The sequence below is a fragment of the Chinchilla lanigera genome, unplaced genomic scaffold (assembly GCF_000276665.1).
Source record: "Chinchilla lanigera isolate Chin_1 unplaced genomic scaffold, ChiLan1.0 scaffold00008, whole genome shotgun sequence".
In the NCBI taxonomy this organism is placed as follows: domain Eukaryota; kingdom Metazoa; phylum Chordata; class Mammalia; order Rodentia; family Chinchillidae; genus Chinchilla; species Chinchilla lanigera.
Window position 1 is genome coordinate 3,827,047 of NW_004955409.1, and position 21,538 is coordinate 3,848,584.

At 43.2% G+C, this 21,538-nt stretch overlaps 2 protein-coding genes across 3 annotated transcripts in view; one reads left to right on the plus strand and one right to left on the minus strand.

Annotated features, from left to right (window-relative positions):
* Usp50 (ubiquitin specific peptidase 50) overlaps positions 1–11,031 on the plus strand; it is a gene marked incomplete at its 5' end in the record, with an annotated part of 49,355 nt that extends 38,324 nt beyond the window's left edge. The window contains one exon of the mRNA XM_005377144.2: positions 10,746–11,031. Coding sequence (XP_005377201.2) covers positions 10,746–10,937 — 192 coding nt within the window. The remainder of the gene's footprint in view (positions 1–10,745) is intronic.
* Positions 11,032–12,261: 1,230 nt separating this feature from the next.
* Usp8 (ubiquitin specific peptidase 8) overlaps positions 12,262–21,538 on the minus strand; it is a 64,288-nt gene continuing 55,011 nt past the window's right edge. For both annotated transcript variants that reach the window (XM_005376668.2, XM_013510292.1), the window contains 3 exons: positions 21,332–21,474; positions 13,294–13,426; positions 12,262–13,143 (listed from right to left, as the gene is read on the minus strand). In XM_005376668.2, the coding sequence (XP_005376725.1) occupies positions 12,958–13,143; positions 13,294–13,426; positions 21,332–21,474 (462 nt within the window). In that variant the 3' untranslated portion in view covers positions 12,262–12,957. The remainder of the gene's footprint in view (positions 13,144–13,293; positions 13,427–21,331; positions 21,475–21,538) is intronic.

Sequence of the window (21,538 nt, forward strand, 5' to 3'; positions counted from 1 at the left end):
ATTTTGTTTACTCTTTCAAAGAATCAACTCTTCAGTTCATTGATTGTATTGTTTTCTTAGTCTCCAGTGCATTAATTTCTTCTCTGATCTTTATAATTCCCTCTCTCATACAAGCTTTTGGCTTAACCTGCTCTTCTTTTTCTAGAACTTTGAGGTTCACCACGAAGTTATTTGTGCTTGCTCTGTTTTCCTGATACGAGTATTTACTGCAGTAAAATTCCCTCTTAGCACTGCTTTTCATGGTGTCACATAAGTTCCAGTATGTTGTTATCATTGTTGTTGAATTGTAGGAACTGTCTAATTTCTTCATTAATTTCATCTGTGACCCATTGGTTGTTCAGGAGGGTGCTATTTATTCTTTTTTTTTTTTTTCTTTTTTGGTACCGGGAATTGAACTCGAGACCTTGCGCTTGCCAGGCAGGCACTTGTACCACTGAGCTGCATCCCCGACCCTATAAAGTTGTATTCACAGGGCTAGGAAGTTAGGTGAACAGTTTTTTTTTTTTTTTGTACTGGGGATTGAACTCAGGACCTTGTGCTTGCCAAGCACCACTTGTACCACTGAGCTATCTCCCCAGCCCCAGGAGGGTGCTATTTAATTTCCATGTGTTTGTGAAGTTCTTGTGATTTCTTTTGCCATTGATTTCCAATTTCATTGCACTATCGTCTGATAATATGCATGGGACAGTTTCAGTTCCTTTGCATTTACTTAAACATGTTCTGTGAGCTAATATGTGGTCTGTTTTGGAGAATGTCGCTTGTGTAGCTGAGAAGAATGTGTATTCTGATGCTGTGGGATGGAATACTGAAGACATCTACTAAGCGCTTTTGTTCAAAAGTTTGGTTCAGTTCTAATCATTCATTGTTGACTTATTGTTTAGTTGATCTGTCTTTTTGTGACAGTCAGTATTGAGATCCCCATTACAATTGCATTAATGCTTACTTGATTTTTCCCATTAATGTTTGTTTTATATAGTTGGGTGCACTGGTTATTTGTTGCATACATGATTGTTATCTCTTCCTCTTGGATTGTTCCCTTTTCAAGGATGTAGTGACCTTCTTTATCTCTCTTCATCAGTATTGGCTTGAAATTCACTTTGTCTGCAAATAGAATAGGTGCGCCTGCTTTTTTCTGTCACATGGAGTATTGTTTTCCATCCTTTGACTTTCAGGCTATGAATTTCTTTTTGAATTAAATGTGGTTGTTTGTTGTTTGTTTTTTTTTTTTTTTTTTTTTTTTTTTCACCAGTAAATCAAACTCAGGACCTTGCATTTGCCAGACAGGCGCTGTGCTGCTGAGCTATATCCCTAGTCTGTGTCTTTTTTGTTTGTTTGTTTTTTGTTTTTGTTTTTTTTCCAGTACCGGGAATCAAACTCACGACCTCACGCTTGCCAGGCAGGTGCTGTGCCGCTGAGCTAAATCCCCAGCTGCCAGTCTGTGTCTTTTGATTGGTGAATTGAGACCATTAACATTGGTGGTTATAACTGGTATGTATTGACTTCTCCTTGTCATGTTATTTTCCTGTTGTTGGCTCCCCCTTTTATTTTGCTCCCTCTCTTTGCTTTGCCTCGTGGATTCCTTCTGTTGGGTTCATGGAGTTGTAGTCCTTGTTTCTTTCTAGAATGTTCTTCAAAACATTTTGGAGTGCTGGTTTGCTGGTCATAAATTTCCTCAGATGTTCTTTGTCATGGAAATATCTTACTTCTCCATCAGTTTTGAAAGACAGTTTTGCAGTCCCTCACTAAGATAGCTCCCAGCCAATCACTCTCTCATATGGGACAACTGAGCCCTCAGCACTCACTGCCAGCTAGTGCAGCCCTTCATGTCCGCTGCTCTCCTCCACTGCTGCATCTCTCCGTGGAGGCCTCTGAGGCTGCCAGCAGTCACCGTGTGCCCACAGGTTGGAACCACTCCTCTCACACAGTGAGTCCCATCTCAGGGAGAAGGCACTGCCGGCTACCTCCTTCCTCTTTGTTGAAGTTTCTCTCTTCAGTCTCTCTGTGGGCTTCAGTTCATGCCTCAGATCCTGCCTGGGTGCAGGGGACCCACTTCCCTCCCTCACACTGCTACATTCCAGTGTCTGGACGGTGACTCAGAGAAACTCTCTCAGCTGCTTACCACTCGGCCATCTTGGTTGATCAGAATATTTATTTTTAGTTTTTTGAGAAATCACCACACTGATTTCCATAGCAGCTATACTGGTCTGCACTCCTCCAAACAATGACGAAGGGTTCTTTTCTCCCACGGCCTCACCAGCCTTCGTTATTGATTATGTCCTGACAGCAGTCATTCCTTCTGGAGTGAGGTGGACTCTCAGTGTTGTTTTAATTTGCATTTCTCGAATGGCCAGAGATGCTGAACATTTTTCCCTCTGTGTATTGGCCATTTGTACTCCTTCATCTGAACAGTATCCATTCCTTTCAGACGCCTGTTTTTTGATTGAGTCTTTAAATTGGGGGATGTAACTTTTTTAGTTTTTTATTTATTCTAGGTATTTAGTCATTTGAATAGTAGCTGGCAAAACTTTTAAGTTGTCTCTTCACTCTGTTGGTTGTTTCTTTTGCTGTGCAGAAACTTTTTAATTTGATGCGATCCCATTTGTTGATTCTTGATACCATTTCTTGTGCAACTGGACAGAACACTTGTTTTCTATACATGCTATTTCGTCAAATATTTGAAAATAGCAATCACACACTAACAATTTTTAGTTCCTTGAACGCTTCTCAAATGATTGGTTTCTAGAAGGACTTTTAAATAATTATTAAATGTTTCAGGCACAGAAAATGGAATAGATATTTATTACTGTCAACTTAGGTTAAGAAACAAAACACTGTATATAAAATCAAAATCGCATGTATCTGTAATGATTCCGAGGTGACACTGTGCAAATCGCATGCTGCCTCTGTCATACTTCGTGTGTGTGCATCTCTGCTCCCATGTGTCCCATCACTTACACAGCTGACACACTGTGTGTGTTCCTCTGTGTCCAGTGTGGAGTCTGAATCAAGCTGGTTAACTTTCCCACCACGTTTTTGTATGTGTGACTGACATTTGAACATTTAGTTATGTTGAAATATGCACTATTTTGATTAGTCACCTGCTGTGCAGTAGATCTCAAAAACTTTCTGTTCTGCTAAAACTTGTTACCTAACCAGCAACTCCCTATTGCCTGTCTCTTTGGTGAGTTTGACCATTTAGTTAAATGAGATCATGTGGTTCTTGTCTTTCCATGCCTGGCTTATTTCACTTAGCATAATGTCCTCCAAGTTCATCCATCTTGTTTGCAAATGACAGCTTTTCTTTTTCATGGCTGGGTAGTATTTCATTGTGTGTATACACCAAATTTTCTTAATCTATTCATCCATCAATAGCCACTTAGCTCAACTGCAGACTTTGCTCTTGTGAGTTGTTATGGCTTATATATAATGTTCTCCCAAAGCCTCACACAGTCATAGGTGGGGCTTTTCGGAGGTGGTCAGATCTATGATGCGTGATGCTGGGATCAAACTTGCGATGCTAGGATTAAGTGTGTGAGTGCTACCCGCCCTAAGGGTAGGTAGCCTGGCTAAGATGTGAAGGACAGAAAGAGGTTCGTCTCTAGTCACTTGCTGCTGCTGCTGATTGCCTTCTGCCTGCACTGCAGGGCCCTGCCAGGCGCCACCCTCCCTTGGAGCCGGCTGACTGCTCTGAAACCTCCACACACTGTGAGCCAACAGACCTTTCCTTCTTTAACTTCGGGTGTCGGGCATTTTTGTCTCAGCCACCAGAAGAGACCTGAATGTTGTGTAACAGCAGAGGAGCACAGCTCTCCTTGCAGTAAAGGATTTCAGTTCCTTTGCACATGTGCACTTCCCTGGGACCACAGGCACACAGGTGGTTTTGGCTTTAATTTTTTGAGGAAACTCCATACTGTTGTCCATAATGGCTCGCAACCCTCCACCTTGCAGTTCCCTTCTCTGCACATCCCGACATTTATCATTCATCATTTGTCTTTTACTTTTCCCTCCCTCCCTTTCTTTCACCTCTTTTCTCCCCATCTTCCTCTTCTTTCTTTTCCTTTTTCTTTCTTCTCCTCCCCTCCTCATCCTTCTCTCCACCCCTTCTTCATGTGACACTGGGGTAGTTCAGCCCCAAGGCCTTTACATTAAGCTATGTCTCAAGCCCTTTGTTCATTTATTTTTTAGTGAGATAGGTCTAAGTTGCTCAGGTCTGGGCTTAACTTGCAGTCCTCCTGCCTCAGCCACCATGCCTGGGTTGTTATCATTTATCCTTTTGATAATAGATTAGTCTTAGAAGTATGAGGTAATATTTGTGGTTTTATATATGTGGTAATATTTGTGTGCCTTCTTTTGAGAACTGTCTATTTAAGGCCTCCGCCCATTTTAAAAATTCGATTTTTTTTACCCTTGAGTTGTATTCCTTACATATTTTGGGTATTAACCCTTTATTCTAGGATGTTACTTTGTTTTGTAGCTATTGTGAATGAAATTGCTTACATTTCTTTCTCAGTATATTCATTATGTCGAATTTTGTCAAATGCTTTTTCTAAATCTATTGATGATGAAATGATTTATAACCTTCATTCTGTTTATATGATCTCTTATGTTGATTAATTTGCATGTGTTGAACCATTTTTGTATCCCTGGAATGAAACCAATTTGGCCATATGTATGTTTTGTTTTTTCAGTACTGGGTATTCAACCCAGGACCTTTGCCCTAAACTGCCTACCTAGCCCTTTAAAAAATTTTCTTCAGACATGGTTTGCCAAGTTGATGAGTTGTCCAGGCTAGGCCTGAAGTTGAGATTCTCCTGTGTTATCCTCCTGAGTGAGGACACAGGTGTAGACTTTGAAGTTTTGAGGCAGGCTCTTGCTTTGTAGTTTAGGCTGGCTTTGAACTGTATAGACCAGGTTGGTCTTGAACTTGAGGCAACCTTAATGCCTCAGCTTCCTCAGTGCTAGGATTACAGGGGTGCACCACCATGCTTCTTTACATCTGTTTTCATCAAGGATGGTCTGTAGTTTGTTGTTCTTGCTATGTCCTTGTTAGATTTTTGTAACAGCGTAACATTGACCTCACAGAGTAAGTTTGGAAGGGCTCCCTTTTAGTCTGCACAAAGATGTTCTTTTTTTAAAGTTTGGTCAAATTCAGCAGTGACACCATCTGGCCCTGAGCTCTTTTTTTTTTTTTTTTTTAATTGGAAGATTTTTTAGTACTGATTCAGTCTCATTACTTACTATTCAGGGTTTTTTGTATCTTCTTGATTCAATTTTGATAGGTCTTAGAAGTACAAAAATGTATCCATTTCTTCTAAATTTTTCAATTTGTTGGCACAGTTTTTCAAATACTAATGATCCTGGCAGCATATCCATTCTCATCTTATTTTTCAGGTTTTTGTTTTCCTTGGTTACTCTCGATAAAGGTTTACCAGTTTTATCTTTTCAAAGAACCAACGCTTTCATTGATCTTTTGTATTTCCTTTTAGACTATTTCTGCTGTGATCTTTCTTTCTCTGTACTAATTTTGGGGTTGGTTTCTTCTTGCTTTTCTGAGGCTGAGATGCCTTGTTAGGTTATTTGACATGTGTTTTTGATGGAGGCACTCATTGCAGTGAGCTTCTCAGTACTGCTTTTGCTGTATCCCACAGATTTTGGTATGTTATTTCCATTTTCATTTATTCAAAAATAATAATTTCCATTCTGACTTCCTCCATGACCCACTATTCATTTAAAGTATGTTTAGTCTCCATTTATTTGTATAATTTCTTAAATTTTTCCTGCTGACTTTGGAGTTTCATTCCATTGAGGATCAGAAAAGCTGCAACATATGATTTCAGGGTTTTTTCATTTCTTTTTCACTTTTTGGGAGGGGGGCTTAAAGACTTCTTTTGTGCCCTAACATGTGGTCTATTCTAGAGGAAATTCTGTGCACTGATACACAACTGTATCCTGCAGTTTTCAGATCGAATGTTTTGTAAATGTTAAGTGTAATTGGTATGATTCTTTGTTGGATTTTTGGTTTTGGCCTGGATGATCTGCCCCCTGATAAAAAGTGAGGTATTAAAAATCCCCTACTGTGTGGCTGGCTGCTAAACAGATGACTGCTGTTAAAAAGAAACAGTAGTTAGTCCAGGGACAAGAAAGATGCTTTGAGAGCATCTCAGGAATCAGCAAGACCCCACCGATCACAGGCTTGAAGCTGCAAAAGGGTCGTTTCATTTGGGAGGAGAGCTCCTGAGACTCCTGCTTGAGAAAGGCCTTCAGGGAATTGATTTCCCAGGATTCACTTCACTGTGCCCAGCCATCCAGGCACTCAGCCTCCATGGTCCAAGGGGGCCTGGCTGCTGCCCACACTGGTGGCAAACCCTGGCACTGTCCACGATGTTGTTTTTTTTGGATATGCAGAATGTAAGAGTTATAGGGTCAGGGAGATCTCTACAAAGATTTTAAAGGAAGGCCTGAGGGGCAAGGCAAGGAGCTCTTGAGGGTGATGCGTGAAGTTGTGGGACTGAAGCCCAAGGTGCAGTGATGACCGCAGGAAGCTGGAGATGCCAGGGACACGGAACATCTGATGAGGAACGCTGCAGGCCATGAGGGTAGCCAGCCCGAGAGGCCATGTGGGCTACAACCAGCAAAGCCACAGAGGTGGGGCTTAAGCCCTTGGGAGCTCACATCCCACCACCCACCATGTGCCCAAGATGCTGGACATGGAACCGCAGGACTTTCACACTGCTGGGTTTCAGTCTTGCTTTGGTGGTATAGACATGGGATAACTGTATCATGTTTGGTGGAATTATGACCTTGTGTCTATTCGGAGATTAAGAACGGTTTAAGATGTGTTTGGGTTTCCAGGTTGGCAAGGAGTGGGATGTGTCAGTAATGGTGGATGCCAACTTGACTGGCTTGAGAGCTGCCCAGGGGATTAGAAAAGCACACTTCTGAGTGTCTTGGAGGCATACTTGGTCTCTGGCCCCTACTTCTGCCTGTATTCCCTTACTCTGCTTCCCAGCCGGCATGAGCTAAGCAGCTTTGCTGTGCAGCACCCTCCTGCCATGTTCCTGCTTTGGAGCAAGCCCTGGACTAAACCTTCTGAAATCGTGAGCCAGATTACCTCTGTCCTTTAAGTTTGGGTATCAGGTATTTTGTCCCAACAACAGAAAGGCTAATACACTGGCATTTTTGCTAATTACCCTCTTACACAGTGTTTCTCCCTCATTTATTTAACATGTGGCACACACACACTTCAGTAATCTTTTTCTGTGAGACCTTTTTTTTCTTGTTATGTAGTTTTAACCTTGCATTCACTGTGTAGCCTAGCTTGGCCTCAAACTCAACAGTCCTCCTGCGTCAGCTTCCTGACAGCTGGGATAACAAGTGTGTGCCACCATTCCCAGCCTTGGTGAAGGTCTTTTTGCCTAAAGTCTCTCAGATTTTGAAAGAAAATATCTTCAGTTTACTTTCTTTTTGATAACTCCATTAGAAATACAGTTCTAGATTAAGCTGAAATTATTTTTTCTGGTTCCTATGGCAGCCAGAGAGAACTGTCTGCAAACTGTTGTTTTTGTGTAAGGGTAATGTCTTGTCTTTGTGGTTGCCTTTAAGATTTTTCTGTCTTTTTCATTGTGCAGTATTTTCTATCTCTGATTTGTCACAATTCCTAAACGTGAAGACTTGTTACGTCTAGCCATTACCACGTACCATACTGCTTGTTTCTATGCACTGTTTCCCCTCTAGGGTTTCTACCGCCTGTATACAAAGTTTTCATTCACTCTGCCACACCTTTTAATTCTTGTTTTTTTCACCACTTTCCACAAATGGTGATCTCCCTAGCTTCGTTTCTGTAGTTTATTCATTCTCTACTTCTTTGTAACCATTTAGTCTTGCTACTGAACTTTTTGGTATTATAATTTTCAATTCTAAAAGTTTTTTAGAAGTTAGTTTCCTTCTCTTAAACATTTTTAAACAATTTTAAATATATTTATAGTCTCCACTTGATAATTAAGTTATCTGAAGTCCTTGGGGTGAATTGTTTCCTTGTGTGTTACTGTGAACTGTCAGCTCAGCTTTATTGAGTTTTTATATGTGGGTATCTTGTATGGCTGATTTAAAGTTCAACAGTCTAAAAAGAAATCCTCTTTAGCTAAGTACCCCAGAAATATCTTTCATTTGAATGTCATAGGATTCCCAGACCATACATGTGGTGTAAATCTGAACCCCAAATAGTGAGAAGGCAGGGTAACAAGTTCCCAGAAATTACTTTTGTTCTCTGACCTGAGTTCAAACTAACAGCATACTAAAGGGTGGACAGTTGCTCCCTCCTATATCCTTTCATCAATGAATCTGATTTCAGTCCAATGTATTTGTCATCTCTCAGGGATGAAGGTATTACCGAGGATCCCTATGTAACCTTTCCAACCCAAGCATCCTCAGCACCTGCCTTTACTTTCAGGCAGTTACAGGGTGCCAGCCACCCCATGCTACTCTTTAATTTCCCGTACCCCCTCACCCACTCACTAAACTTTCAGGTTGGCGGTACATCTGAGAGGGTGTTTGCCGTGTTTGTCCACCACCCCAACGGGGTGCAGCAGCCAGCTTTTCAGATTAGGTCACTGCCTGCCATCTGGGGATGAAGTCTAGAGTCAGCTTTTTAATTGACTCAATTATGTCAATTAAAAAATTCATCAAAACTGAACATGACACTGAGCTGTCACTGAACTTCCCTGAGCACGGCACATCCACTGGAAGGGTTGCATTTCTCAAGTGACGCCATACTGTTCTAAGCACCTTTCAGCATAAACTCTTGGCAAAGACCAGGACCAACACCTGATGCTCTGTCAGCCTGGAGATATTTCCGTGAGACACGAGGCAAGAGGTGGCGAAGATGAAGGCCCAGGGGAGTATGTAATTCAGGTCGTCCTCAGTGCCGGTTCTGTTAATACGTATCTGACAACAGCTGTGTAAGACTGGTCAGGTTGTAAGATCAGAAGTGAAGCTCATCAAGGTTAAAGAACTTCCCCAAGGTCATTGTATTCACTACTGCAGCTGCCTGTAAAAATCCACTTCTTCCCCTGCAGCAGGGCCCGTAAAGTCATTCTGAGATGGGCCAGAAAATACTTTAGACCTTGCAGGCCATGGGGCTTGTTTACTCAGTTCTGTCACAGCATTAGAGGAGCCACTGGAAAACAAAGGAGAGCGGGCACGTGCCCACGACACTGAGGACACCAAGCCTTGATTTCATGTCTGACACGATCGGGCCGAGACCCACACAGGACCAGACTGTTACGGTCTGTGTCTGGGTGTCCCCCAAAGCCTCACGTGGCCACGGGGCAGGCTTTTAGAGTTTGACTGATTATGTGTGTGAGAGCTCCACCCGCCCTGGGGTGGACAGTTTGCGTATGTAAGGGAGAGGAAGAGACTGCTTGCCGCCATTCCTCCCTTCTGTGCTTGTTGCTTTGCTGTGTTCCGCCGCCATGAGCCGTAGCCCTCTGCCCTGGGCCACTCTGCCTTGTAACCTGCCAAGTATGGACTGAAACCTCCACAAACTGTAAGTACTTTGTCCCAGCAACCAGAAAAAAGGAACCAAGACGCAGACCAGACCTTCTGACACGGGAAGTCTTTATTGAGGGGAGCGACATGGCGGGCTGCCCCGCGGACTGGGACAGCCCCGAGCTGAGCAAAGCATGGGGTTTCTAAGCTGTCTGGGAGCCAGAACGTATTGTGGGAGGGGGTGTCCGTGGGCCAGAACAGCCCGAGCAGGGTGGGTTGTTTGTAAGAGCTGAACGTCTGGTTCCGTCCAGGTGGATGAGGGCGAGGCTGGCTTTTGTGGAGAGGAACTGGAGGGGAACAGCTGAAGAGGAAGGAGTTTTCATTAACTCCTTAATAAAAAAGCTTAAATCCCCCATGGGGGGAGGGGAGGTGTTTGCCTTGTGATTTATCAATGTCATTTTCACATGCGACAAAATATTTGGAGTTTTTCAATCATATAAAAATGTAAAATCTACTCACTGGTGATGCGAAAACAGGCAGGCTGGCTGTGGCCCTGGTTTGCTGACCCGTTCTACACCACACCCTGTTCTTACAAGTCAGGCCTCCTGTCCTGGCTCAGGAAAGACATGGATGGAAGAGATGCAAGAGCAGGTGTGATGTATGGCTGGAATTCCTGCTCTCAGGAGGCTGAGGCAGGAGAACTGCCAAAAGTTTGACGTCAGCTTGGGCTACACAGTACATTCAGGCCAACCTAGACCCCTGTCTCCAACCAATGCCCTCCCCCGAAAAAAGAAAAAAAACCGAGACAGAGATTTTTTTGAGCCAAGCTGATTAAAGGGGTTGTTTGTGAACTGTCCCCTCACACCATGCTGTAGCAATTCGTAGTCGTTTCCGTATCTTACTCCAGCGTGAGGGTCCTTTGCCGTGACTCAACCTGTATTTAGAATGAACCTGAGCTATTACTCGTTTTAAAATGTCCTTTAGTGCTTAATAGCTGATGTTCAGCAAGCGCTGGGTGAGTATTTATTAACTGATAGATACCAGTGAGCGGCGGCCGGACACTGCCCTCTCCCGGTCGCAGTGGCGCCCGCAGTCAAAGGGCAGTGCCAAGCAGTTCCGCGCCCTCAGCCCGCAGCAGTCAGGCCGTGTGCGCCTCGCCGAGGCTCTGCTTTCCTGAGTTAGTGAGGGCCGTCCTCCTCCTCGCTTGTGGCGGCAGCGTGTGTGAGTGAGTACTAAGCCTGCCTTCCTTCCTGCCCTAGAATCACTTTGGTGACCTGGACTGTGGCCACTACACCGCTTTCTGTTGGAACTCTGACACCCAGGCCTGGTACAGCTTTGATGACACTCGGGTCAGTGAGATTCCAGCGACTTCGGTTCAAACCACTACGGCCTATCTCCTGTTCTACAGCTGCCAGTCCTTCTCCAAACCTACACAAAAGTGCAAGTGCTAGGAGAGAGACGGCTGTTTCCTGAAAACGCAAAACAAGCGATCAGGGAGTGCTGGTGAGGCTCTGCTTCGTCATTAAACCCTTGCAGCCTGCATCACTGGCGTCTCTTCATTCTTTCCTGCAGCCTTTATGAGACATGGCTACAGCAGAGAACAGGGGTCTTGGCTTATGGACAAAGCAGGAAAATACCACAAAGCTTGTAGGGGGAGGCCTCAAAGCACAATGGATTCTACAGTGAGTTCAAGTTCCAAAATTTATAGTGTTTGTTTTTGTGGATTTTTACTGTAAAATATGTTATATATACTCAACACATTTTAAAAAATGTTTCTGATACAGAATCTCACTATGTAGCTCAGGCTAGCCTTGAACTCACTATGTAGCCCCAGGCCACCTTCGAACTCATGGTGATCCTCCTGCCTCAGCCTCTGAGTGCTGCAACACATTATTTTCTAAAGATACTTCAAAGAGCTATGTACCACCACCACCACCCGGACTGGGGTGTAGCTCAGTGGGAGAGCACTTGCCTAGCATATACACGAGATCTTCAGTTTGATCTCAGTACTGCAAAAAATTTTGTTTGCTCAGATGGCTCTGTGAGCTTTGGAATGTGACCCGAAAACACTTAACTGACAATAATTTAGCCAAGATTCCAACACCTTTTCAAACTAGCTACAGAACACAAAAAAGCATCGGCTTTATCATTCAAGACCCAGGACCTTGTCCTCTGAAAGGTACATTCACGGGGACTGTGCTCAGGCGCACTAGTAGTCTCCTTACGGGGAGGCTTTCAGGGATTTCACGTGTAGCAACCGAGTCCCTGAGGTCAGTGCCAGGATCCCCGAGTCCCTCCTGCACGGCCTGTGTGCAGACGGCTCAGCACACACCCGCGCGGCAGTCAGGCCTGGCGCCTGGCCCTCTGACCTTAACTCACAAGAGTCTGCTCTGGATAGGATGGCTCTGGGCGTTGTCTTACCTCTTAATCTCACCGCCAAGGGCCACAGACGCTAGCGCAGTTCTGCGCCACATAGAAGAACGGAATCCTGATTCGGGAGATCAGGGAACTAAACTGAGAAGCAGAGTGACGGGCTACAGAGTGGGTGGGTGTGTACAGAGAACTGTGGGGGCACAAGCGACCGAAAATCTAAAACCTAGCAGAGGGAAGATATATCATGTACACTACAGATTCCCTGTGATGAGCATGATCATTATGAATACCTAAAATGTACCGATGCAGTTAAAAAAAATCTAAAATCTAAAACCACCGCAGGCTCTACTGTCCTGTACTGATTATACACCATGAAAGACAGAACACTTACAGGGCTTTAAATTACTTTTCTCATTAGTATTTTAATGTAGTAATGAGATTTTCGTTTTTAAAAAATTAAAGAAAGTTTCTGTTTATTTTTTAGAATAAAGATTTAGTGCACAAATACAGCCCAAAGCCAACAGAAAAATAGCTTTGCCCTGCTGATTCCCTAAGAAAGCACTGCAGCTACTCAGGATAGGCCCCCCCAAAAAACAGCAACAAAAAAACAAACTAAAACGCAGTCTTCCGAGCTCAAGCCTTCACAAGAAGAACACGTTAAACTATGTACATCAATCTGAGTGCAAGTGTGCAATAAATATGTACACGTACATTCCTACCTGTTTCCCATCGTTCTAGAGTATCTTAGCAGACAGCTAGGGTTAGAAACGTGAAAAGGCCGTAACAGTGGAAAGGAAAATGAAGGTTACAGTGGTTCTTCAACCAGTAGTATAATAATGCTTTGCCAGTTAGTTATTTTAACTTTGGTGCAGACTAAAAAAGTTTTGAAATAACTGGTAAGGGACGCTTAGTGCGATACTTGCTAACGCTGCTTGTCAGTTCTGGTAAGAGCCCCGGCCTGAATGACAGAGTGCCAGGAACACAGCCCCCTGGGCCCAGCGTCCTCTACACAGCCGGCTTAGCTACCTATTATTTCGTAAGCATTTCAGGAGTTGTGCTGCTTAGCCTTTGAGAACCTAACTCACTCGGCACCTAATCTTATGTGGCTACATCAGCGGCTCGTGGTCCCAGTGAAGTATAAAAGAGAATATATGCTGCTGATGACTTCACAGAAGAAACAGAGATATCAGAAACTTCATGATCGTCAAACTTAAACCACCGCTGTCTTGCTGCGTTTTTACAGTAAGCGGTATAGTGGCCTCCGTCCAGCCCGCCGTAGTGATTCTGTGCAAAACAAGATGAAACACCCGTGAGAACAGTCAGTCAGCTCATCTCGGCCTCGCGCTGTGCTCATGCTCCTGGCTAGGGAGTCCCTTGAAACTCTGGTTTTATTAGTTTTCTTTGGACAAAGTCTTTAGTTCAGGAGATACTTACTGAAACAGAAAACAAGTTGTATTTCTTCAAGTTGTTCTTTGGGCCAATAACGTACTGTGACAAGTCGAGATTTTCTAGTGGGAAGTCCACAGATGTTTGCAATTTCTGCTTCCACCTGCCATCGTAGGAAAAACTGCAAAATACAGCGTTACAGGAATGACACTCAGAGAGACAGAAGAAGAACCTTACTCATGCAACCGCTGGATTTTCTGCCTCAAAGTTCAAGTCAAAGACCTAGAATTTTAGTAGTGCAAGCATCTTTAATTTTATGAATGAGGAAACGGAGATAGCAAGTATTCAATGCCACGTCCAAGGCCCATCAGCTGGCACGGCAGAGCTGGGTCTGCAAGGGGGGCCCTGACTCTTCTGCAAGCTGACACTGCAGACCAGGCTTCTCCAGAGGTAAGCGCAGGCCTGCGCCGCCACAAGAGCACCCGGGGAGCCCGAGGAGAGCTGCGCTGGAGCGAACGCGTACTTGTAGCAAAACCAGAGCCACCCTGACTGCGGGCGGCCCTGTGATCCCAACCGTGGCACCCATTCGCAGCACACTCTGTTCCCCCAAGTGCTGATACTCGGTGTGATATGCTAACGTTCTGTGGTGACATGGACTGAACCCAAGGCCTGACGCGCCACCCAAGCACCTGCCCACCGAGCTACACACACGGCCCCCTGAATTATGGTTTAAATACTTAGTTCTGGGAACTACTGAGATGGTGGGAGGGAAGTGTCCTTTGCGTGAATCTGTAAACGAGGAGAGTTAAACAGAAATAAGAAACTATAAGGGGTGGTCAAAACAGTGAACATTTAAAGTTTAAACACGTATTACACAGTAAAAGACAGTACCATTAATTCCCTCAAAACCCTCCCCCTCCTCCTGATCACATCCATCCCCTGTTCTTGTCACTTCCTGCAGAGTTCTGGAGTGCTCTTTCTTGCTCTTTCTTTTTTCTGGAGTCCTCTTTCTGAGTATCCTTATGAGTGAGATTAAAAAATACAGTGAATGCTGCTGCCGAGCGCCATCAAAGGCAGGGCAGCTCATAAACACATGACGCCGTGTCCTCATCCGCCTTACTCACCGGATCCGGCGCTGTGCAACTTCCAGCTCTTCTCTGAATTTAAAATGACCGTGTAAGAGAAACATTTTGAATCCATTCAGGACACTGAGGCGGCCACAACTGAAGACTCAGGAAAGAGGACTGCAGAACCGCTTCCGGCTGGCGAGAGCCATGGGGTGAGTGTGTGCAAAGGGAGGGGCCGATTCTGAGGTGTTTGTGACAGTGTGTCTTTTACTGTACGGAATTTAAAAAGTTAAAACACCTTTTTAATTACACCTCATATATTCTGAGGAAAGAGAGGAGGAAGAGCTGTGGGGATCAAGAGGTGACAGGAAAGCTGAAGAGGGTAACTGCACAAGTGTAAGCACAACAGAGGAAAGTTCAAAGCAGCCCCCAGCGCAGCCCTGGGAGGGCAGGAGACGCACAGACAAACAAGTGGCTGGCCCCGCTGGGGAAGGCAAAGGCCACAGTGACTGCAGGCTGCAGCCCAGCACGGGGGTTTGCTGTGACAGCGGCCCCTCAAGTGCCAGAGGCCTTGGGTTAGAAACCCGCGGCAGTGCCGGCCGTGGGTCTGGGTGTTGTGACCAGGAGCCCACGGGGGGACTTACGGTTCGGAGTCACAGAGCACTCACACTTCACCCCTCCTGGTCTCTAGGGACACCCTGATGCAGTGACTGGGTGGGAAGGCTGGCTGCAGACCCCTGGGGAGGTGTAAACAGCGGGATCGAGGCTGTGGAGGGCTCCGCGCTGAGTGTGCCAGGATCAAGGCGCGTGGACTGACCACCCAGCTCCCTTGCTGCGCCCGCTGCCGTATGGGCCGAGGGCTGCTGCTTTCCCACAGCCAGCGTGTCTGGGCCGTGCTGCTTGGATACCTGCCGCGTGTGGGCCCGGACGAGGAGCCTGTGCCGGAGGGGGGCAGCTAACCGGCTGCGCCAGCAGAGCCCACAGCGATGCACAGAAGCAAAACCAGAAAGCCGCTGCCTAAGCGGACCCTGGAGACAGCAGCCTCGCCGGGGGGAGGCGGGAGGGCCCAGCACCTGTGTGGTGTCGCAGTTCAGGGGCGAGGACAGAAAGTACCGGAGGCTCCGGCTGTGGCCCCTGCTGCCCCTCCCTGATACTACAGCTCCCAGGAGAAGGCCACTGAGACCAACACCTGGGCACAGAGGGTTTTCTTTTCCCTGCTTTTTTCTTTTTTCCTCTGTAAAACAAGCTAACTGCAGTTACCTTTTTAATTGGATATTGTATCTTGTTCTTCTCTTCCTTTTTAAAAAGCATTTACTGCTGCTTCCATTAGCCCCTTGCCCCACCCCTCCACTTCATTATTACTTTGATCTTGTCTTACTTTTCAGCCTTTTAGCTGATAGTACTGCTGCCGTCCCTTCCGTTGTGAATGGTGGTACAGTCAGTGCTTTTCACTGTATGTCAGTGTTGGCATTACTGCAGACTGTCTCTCGCCCTCTGAGGGTATTGGGGGTCAAGCCATCAAAAGCAGGCTGGTCACTCAGAAGACCCTCACGTCCCTTCCCACAGATACACAAAGCTCAGCGCAAACACAGGAAGTAGGAAAAACAAGGCAGTCTGACTCCTCCAAATGACCGTAACTCCTCAGTGACTGAATGTAAAGGTAGCAAAGTAGATGAAACACCGAAGAATCGAACAGTTGATTTTTAGAATGATTAATACTTCAAAGAGGACAGAAATACACAGCTGAGTAAATTAAGGACGACAGCGCAGGACATAAAGAAGCACCCCAACAAAGGGAGGGATCCTGAAGAAGACCTGAGCAGAAATCTTGGAGTGAGATATAAAAAACAAAACGAAAACCCTCGGTGGAAAGCATCACCGGTACTTTGGAGCAAGCACAATACAAAATTTCAAGCTTGAAGACCAGGTTGATGAATTATCACTTAGCAATAAAGAATAAAAGTGATAACAAAACATCCTAGAACTCTGGGACATACAAAAAGACCAAACTTAAGAAATTTTGATGTAGAAGACGGTGCTCAGGAAAAGACTAAAGGCACAGAAAATATATTCAGTGAAACAGCAGAAAGTCTTGCAAAAGATAAAGACATCCAAGCACAGGAGGCATAAGGAACCCCAAACCGGCTTGACCAGAAAAGAAGCTCCTCCGGTCATCTTACAGGTAAAACGCCAAGCATCCAGAGCAAGGAAAGTACTGAAAACTGCAGGAGAGAAAGGCCAAGCCACTAATAAGACAAACTTATCAGAATTGCTCCAGATTTCTCTGGAGAAATACTATCACAGCCAACAGGGCAAAGAATACTTATTCCAAGCCCTAAAAGAAGTACCAATCTAGATTACTATAACCAGCAAAACTTCTTCATAACTGAAGGAAAAATAAAGACTTTGAACGTAGGTATGGAGGTATAAACTAAAGGAATTCATGACCATTAAGCTAGCATATCAGAAAATAAAAGAACCTTTATTTCCTTTATCTTCTTATACATAGAAGAACCTTATCTTCTTATACGCAGAAGAGATGAGGTAGATAAACAAATGAAAACTGGGAAAAAATCAAACACTAGAGACAAATGACAAGAATTAGTATATACCTTTTGTTTTCTTGGTGTCAGCAATCAAACTCAGGGCCTCACGCTTGCCAGGCAGGTGCTGTACTGCTAAGCTACTTCCCTGGCCCTATCTTTCTGCTATCACCCTGAATGTAAATAGTATTCATTCTCCAATTAAAAGACACAGGCTACATGGGTTAAAAACCAAGACCCAATCCTTTGCTGCCCACATGGAACCCACCATCAAAGACGTACAGACTAAAAGTGAAAGGATGGAGAATGACACGGAATGGAATGGAAGGATAAGGAATGAACGAAATCTGGAAATCAGCAGGAGTAGCTACATCCTCCAAAGCAGACTTCAAGACAAAATTAGAAGAGACAAAAAAGGCCACTACATAAAGGGAAATTTATTTACATAAATTGGTAAAGGAAACAATCCCCCAAGAAGATACAACAATTATAAACATATGCATGGAACATTGGTGTACCCAGTTTCATAAACAGTACTTGACACACAGACCCCCACATAATAGTGGATGACTTCAATATCTCAATATTCATTCTTATTCTTAGGTCATCTAGACCAAGAAAAAAAAAATCAGAGTTAAATTACACCATACATAAAGTGAATTTAACAGTTATCTATCTACAGAACACTGCATCTGACAACTAGAGCATACACATACTTTTCAGCAGCTCATGCATAGAATGTCACACAAAATGCTTAATACAAAAAAATTAAAAGTTTCTTGCAACATTATCAAATCATGATAATCAACCATGAACGAAACTACAAAAACACATGCGGATTCAATGATTCACTTGGGTCATTCAATAAATCACAGAAAAATTTAAAAATACATAGAATCGAGTGAAAATGGAAACACAGCATACCAGAATCTCTAGGACCCAGCAAAGGCAGGTCTAAGAGGGAAGTTTATGGCTATGTGTGCCTACCTCAGATAGCCAGTGATGTATCTCAAGGTCTTAGAAAAGCAAGAACAAATGAAACCAAACCCAACAGAAAGAAATAAAGAGCAGAGTTGAGATTACTGAAATAGAATCTAAACGAACAATACATAGGATCAGTGAAACAGAACTGGTTCTTTAAAAACATAAACAAGGTTGATAAACCCTCACCCCAACTAAAAGGGAGAAGACATAAACTAATTCAACTGGAGGTAAAGGGAGGATGTTACAACAGACACCACTAAAATACAGAGGATCATTTTCAAAAGAAAATTTATATCCCAGTAAATTGGAGAATGTATAAGAAACGGGCAAACTTCCAGAGACATATGACTTTCTAAATCTGAATCAACAGGACATAACCTAAATAGATCAATACCAAGCAATGAGACTGAAGCAGCCGTAACAAATGTCCCAATGAAGAGAAGCCCAGGACCATACAGACTCAATGGTGACTACTGGCCTTTAAAGAAGAGCGAACGCACCAATGCACCTCAAAGTTTCCATGAAATAGAACGGGGCCAAACTAATTTTATGGGACCAGTATCGTCCTGGTACTAAAGCCAATTAGGAACATAACAAAAAAGGGAAATTATCAAACAATATTGCTGATGAACACACACACACAACCTTAATAAAATACTTACAAACTGGATTTAGTACGACACTAAAAAGATCATACATCATTACCAACTTCATTTCATTCCAGGGATGCAAAGATGGTTCAAAATATATAAAAAAAATTATGTTTATTAATATATCCCATAAATAGAATCAAGGATAGAATTACTTGATCATTTCAATCCCATTGAAAACACCTCTGACAGAATCCAACATCCCTTCATGATAATAGCCCTGAAGAAATTAGGTATCAAAGGATCATACTTCAGCACAGTAAAGGCAATATATGACAAATGCATAGCCAGCATCATAGCGGATGGGGAAAACCTGAGAGCATTTCCTCTAAGATCAGGAAAAAGAGAAGGATGTCCACTCACCAATTCAGCAGTCAGTGAAATTTTAACCAGAACAGTTAGGCAAAAGAAAGAAATAAAAAGATACAAACAGGAAAGAAAGAAATCAGTTTTTTTTTTTTACAGATGACATCATCCTATATTTAAGAAACCTTAAAGACTCTACCAAGACACTTTGGAGCTGATAAACAAACTGAGTAAAGAAGCAGAATACAAATCAACATTTAAAAAAGTGAGAATTAGGAAAGAAACACCAGAGAAACAATCACAAGGGAATTAGTACATTCCTTTCTGTAAGTTACCTATCATACAACAGTAACGAACAAGCTGAGAAATCAGGAACAATTCCGTGAATGATAGCTTTACCCACCCCTAAAGACAAATCCAAAAAACTCCTAGGAACCCAACTAATAAAGGGAGGTGAGATACCTCTGCAGTGAACATCGCAGACACTGAAGAAAGGAGTGGAAGACACTAGAAGACCGACAGAGGTCCCAAGTTCATGGATTGGCAGAAAACTGTTAGAATGGCCATGCTTCCAAAAGTGATCTAGTCAGTGCAATCCTCTGTCGGAAGTTCCAGTGACATTCTTCACGGAGTTGTAAAAAACCACCCTGAAATCCATACAGAAACGATGACCCAGGATAGCCAGAGCCTTGAACAAAGAGAGTAAGACTGGAGGCGTCACAATGAAATTAAGTCACATCCAATTAAAATGCTTCTGCACAGCCAAGGAACAGTCACGAATGAGAAGAGGCCGTACAACAGGAGAAAACCTCTGCCAGCTGCTCTTACGACAGAAGACTGAGACAAAGAACACATAAAAATGAACACAAAAGAAAAAGCCCAATCAATAAATGGATGAATGCATTGAATAGCCACTTCTCAAGAGAAGTAGAAATGATCAGTGCATTTATAAAAAACTGTTTAACATCTATCAGGGAGATGCAAGTCAAACCACTGAGGTTCCACCTCCCCCCAGTCAGCATGGCTATCAAGACTGAAAAACCAGTAAATGCTGGCAGGGATATGGTAAAATAACCTCCACACTGTCAGAATGCAAATTAGTACAGCTTCTACAGAAATCAGTATGGAGATTCCTCAAACTATAAATAGAACCACCACATGACCTTGTTCTACCATTCCCTGGTGCTTACCCAAAGGAATTAACGTCAGCATCTTACAGGGTTATGTGCGTACCATGGTAACTGCAACACAACTCACAACAGCCAAATATAACCCAACCTAGCTGACCACCAGTGGATGACAGGCTACAAAGAATGTGGTAATACATACACAATGGAGTACTATTCAGCCATAAAGAAGAATGAAATTATGTCAGCTGCAGGAAAATGGAAGGAACTAGATCATTCATCATGTTGAGCAAAATAAGCCAGACCTAGGAAGACAAGCACTATATATTTTCTGTAATACATACAATCCTAAAGAGAGAAAAAGATGACCCGAAAGTATGAGAAAACTATTATTACTAGGCAATAGGAAGGGAAAGGAAGTGTAAAGCAGGGCAGTGTGGAGATAGACATGATCAAATTATGTTATACGTATGTATGAAAATACCTAATTATTGAAAATTTTATAAAATTAATATGCACTAATAAAACACATAAAAAAACTGAATTCTGAACCAAATATATTTCTGATATCCTCCAATAATGTTCAACAATAAAACTTTTAACGGATCTGTGGTCAACTTATAGCATGTTTATAACTCCCCAGTTCTCAAAAGAAAAATTGATAGTTTTTTGTTAGACCTTTCACAAGAGAAATCCGAACATGTCCATGTTGAAATTAACACAAGCAACTGCCTAAGAATATCTAACACTAAGAGAAATGTTTTCTTTAAAGCAAAAATTGTTATGGCTCAGTAAAAAGAAACTTCCTTTGAAGAGATTTTTAAAATTTACTGAAAGTCACCACTCCACCAATGGACTACACAGGAAGAATGAGAGTGGAAGGCCTTGCATGTGTTTTGTAGCTTCTACATTATTTCTGCTATTGTAGAACTGGATTTTTTTTTTTTTTTTATTGGTTAGAAATATCTGGGCAAAAACCATCTGCATTTGACACTGAGATCATTAACATATTTTATCTTTAAATTACACTTAAAAAAAATCAAGTACTTCATTCTGAACAACTTAATCTGCTTTGTTATGCTTAGTTTAATGTTCGCATGTTAAATTTTAGCTGCTACTGTATTGTTAGAAGCATACTGTACAACCATTTCTACAGTTCCATTTGACGTCATGATCAAAGGTGTTAAACTCGCAGTCAGTCATCAGCTGCCCTGGCTCTGAGGAAGTGGATCCCACACACAGCATGACACAGTGGCACTGTCACCTGGGGTCATTTCTGCCTCGCGTCCCAAGAGCTCCCTAAGCAGATATGCGTAACAACCTGTGTTATGTTTCCCTAGCAGGCAGTGCAGTAACTTACTCAGGACTCATCTAAATCTTACAAAACAGGAAAAAATTTGCTTGGTTACCGTTTCAGATGCACTAAAAGCACAGGTGGCAACTTCCAGATTTCTATCTTTTTGAGAGAATCCCGCCGAGCTCTGCAGTGACTACAGTAAAATCTGTTGTTATCTGTGAGTTTTTCTTCTTTGGAAAATAATCTAAGGCAATCCTGGTGGAAAAAATAAGTAGCATGTGTTCAATAAAACATTGGGCAAAAAATAAAACATAGTATA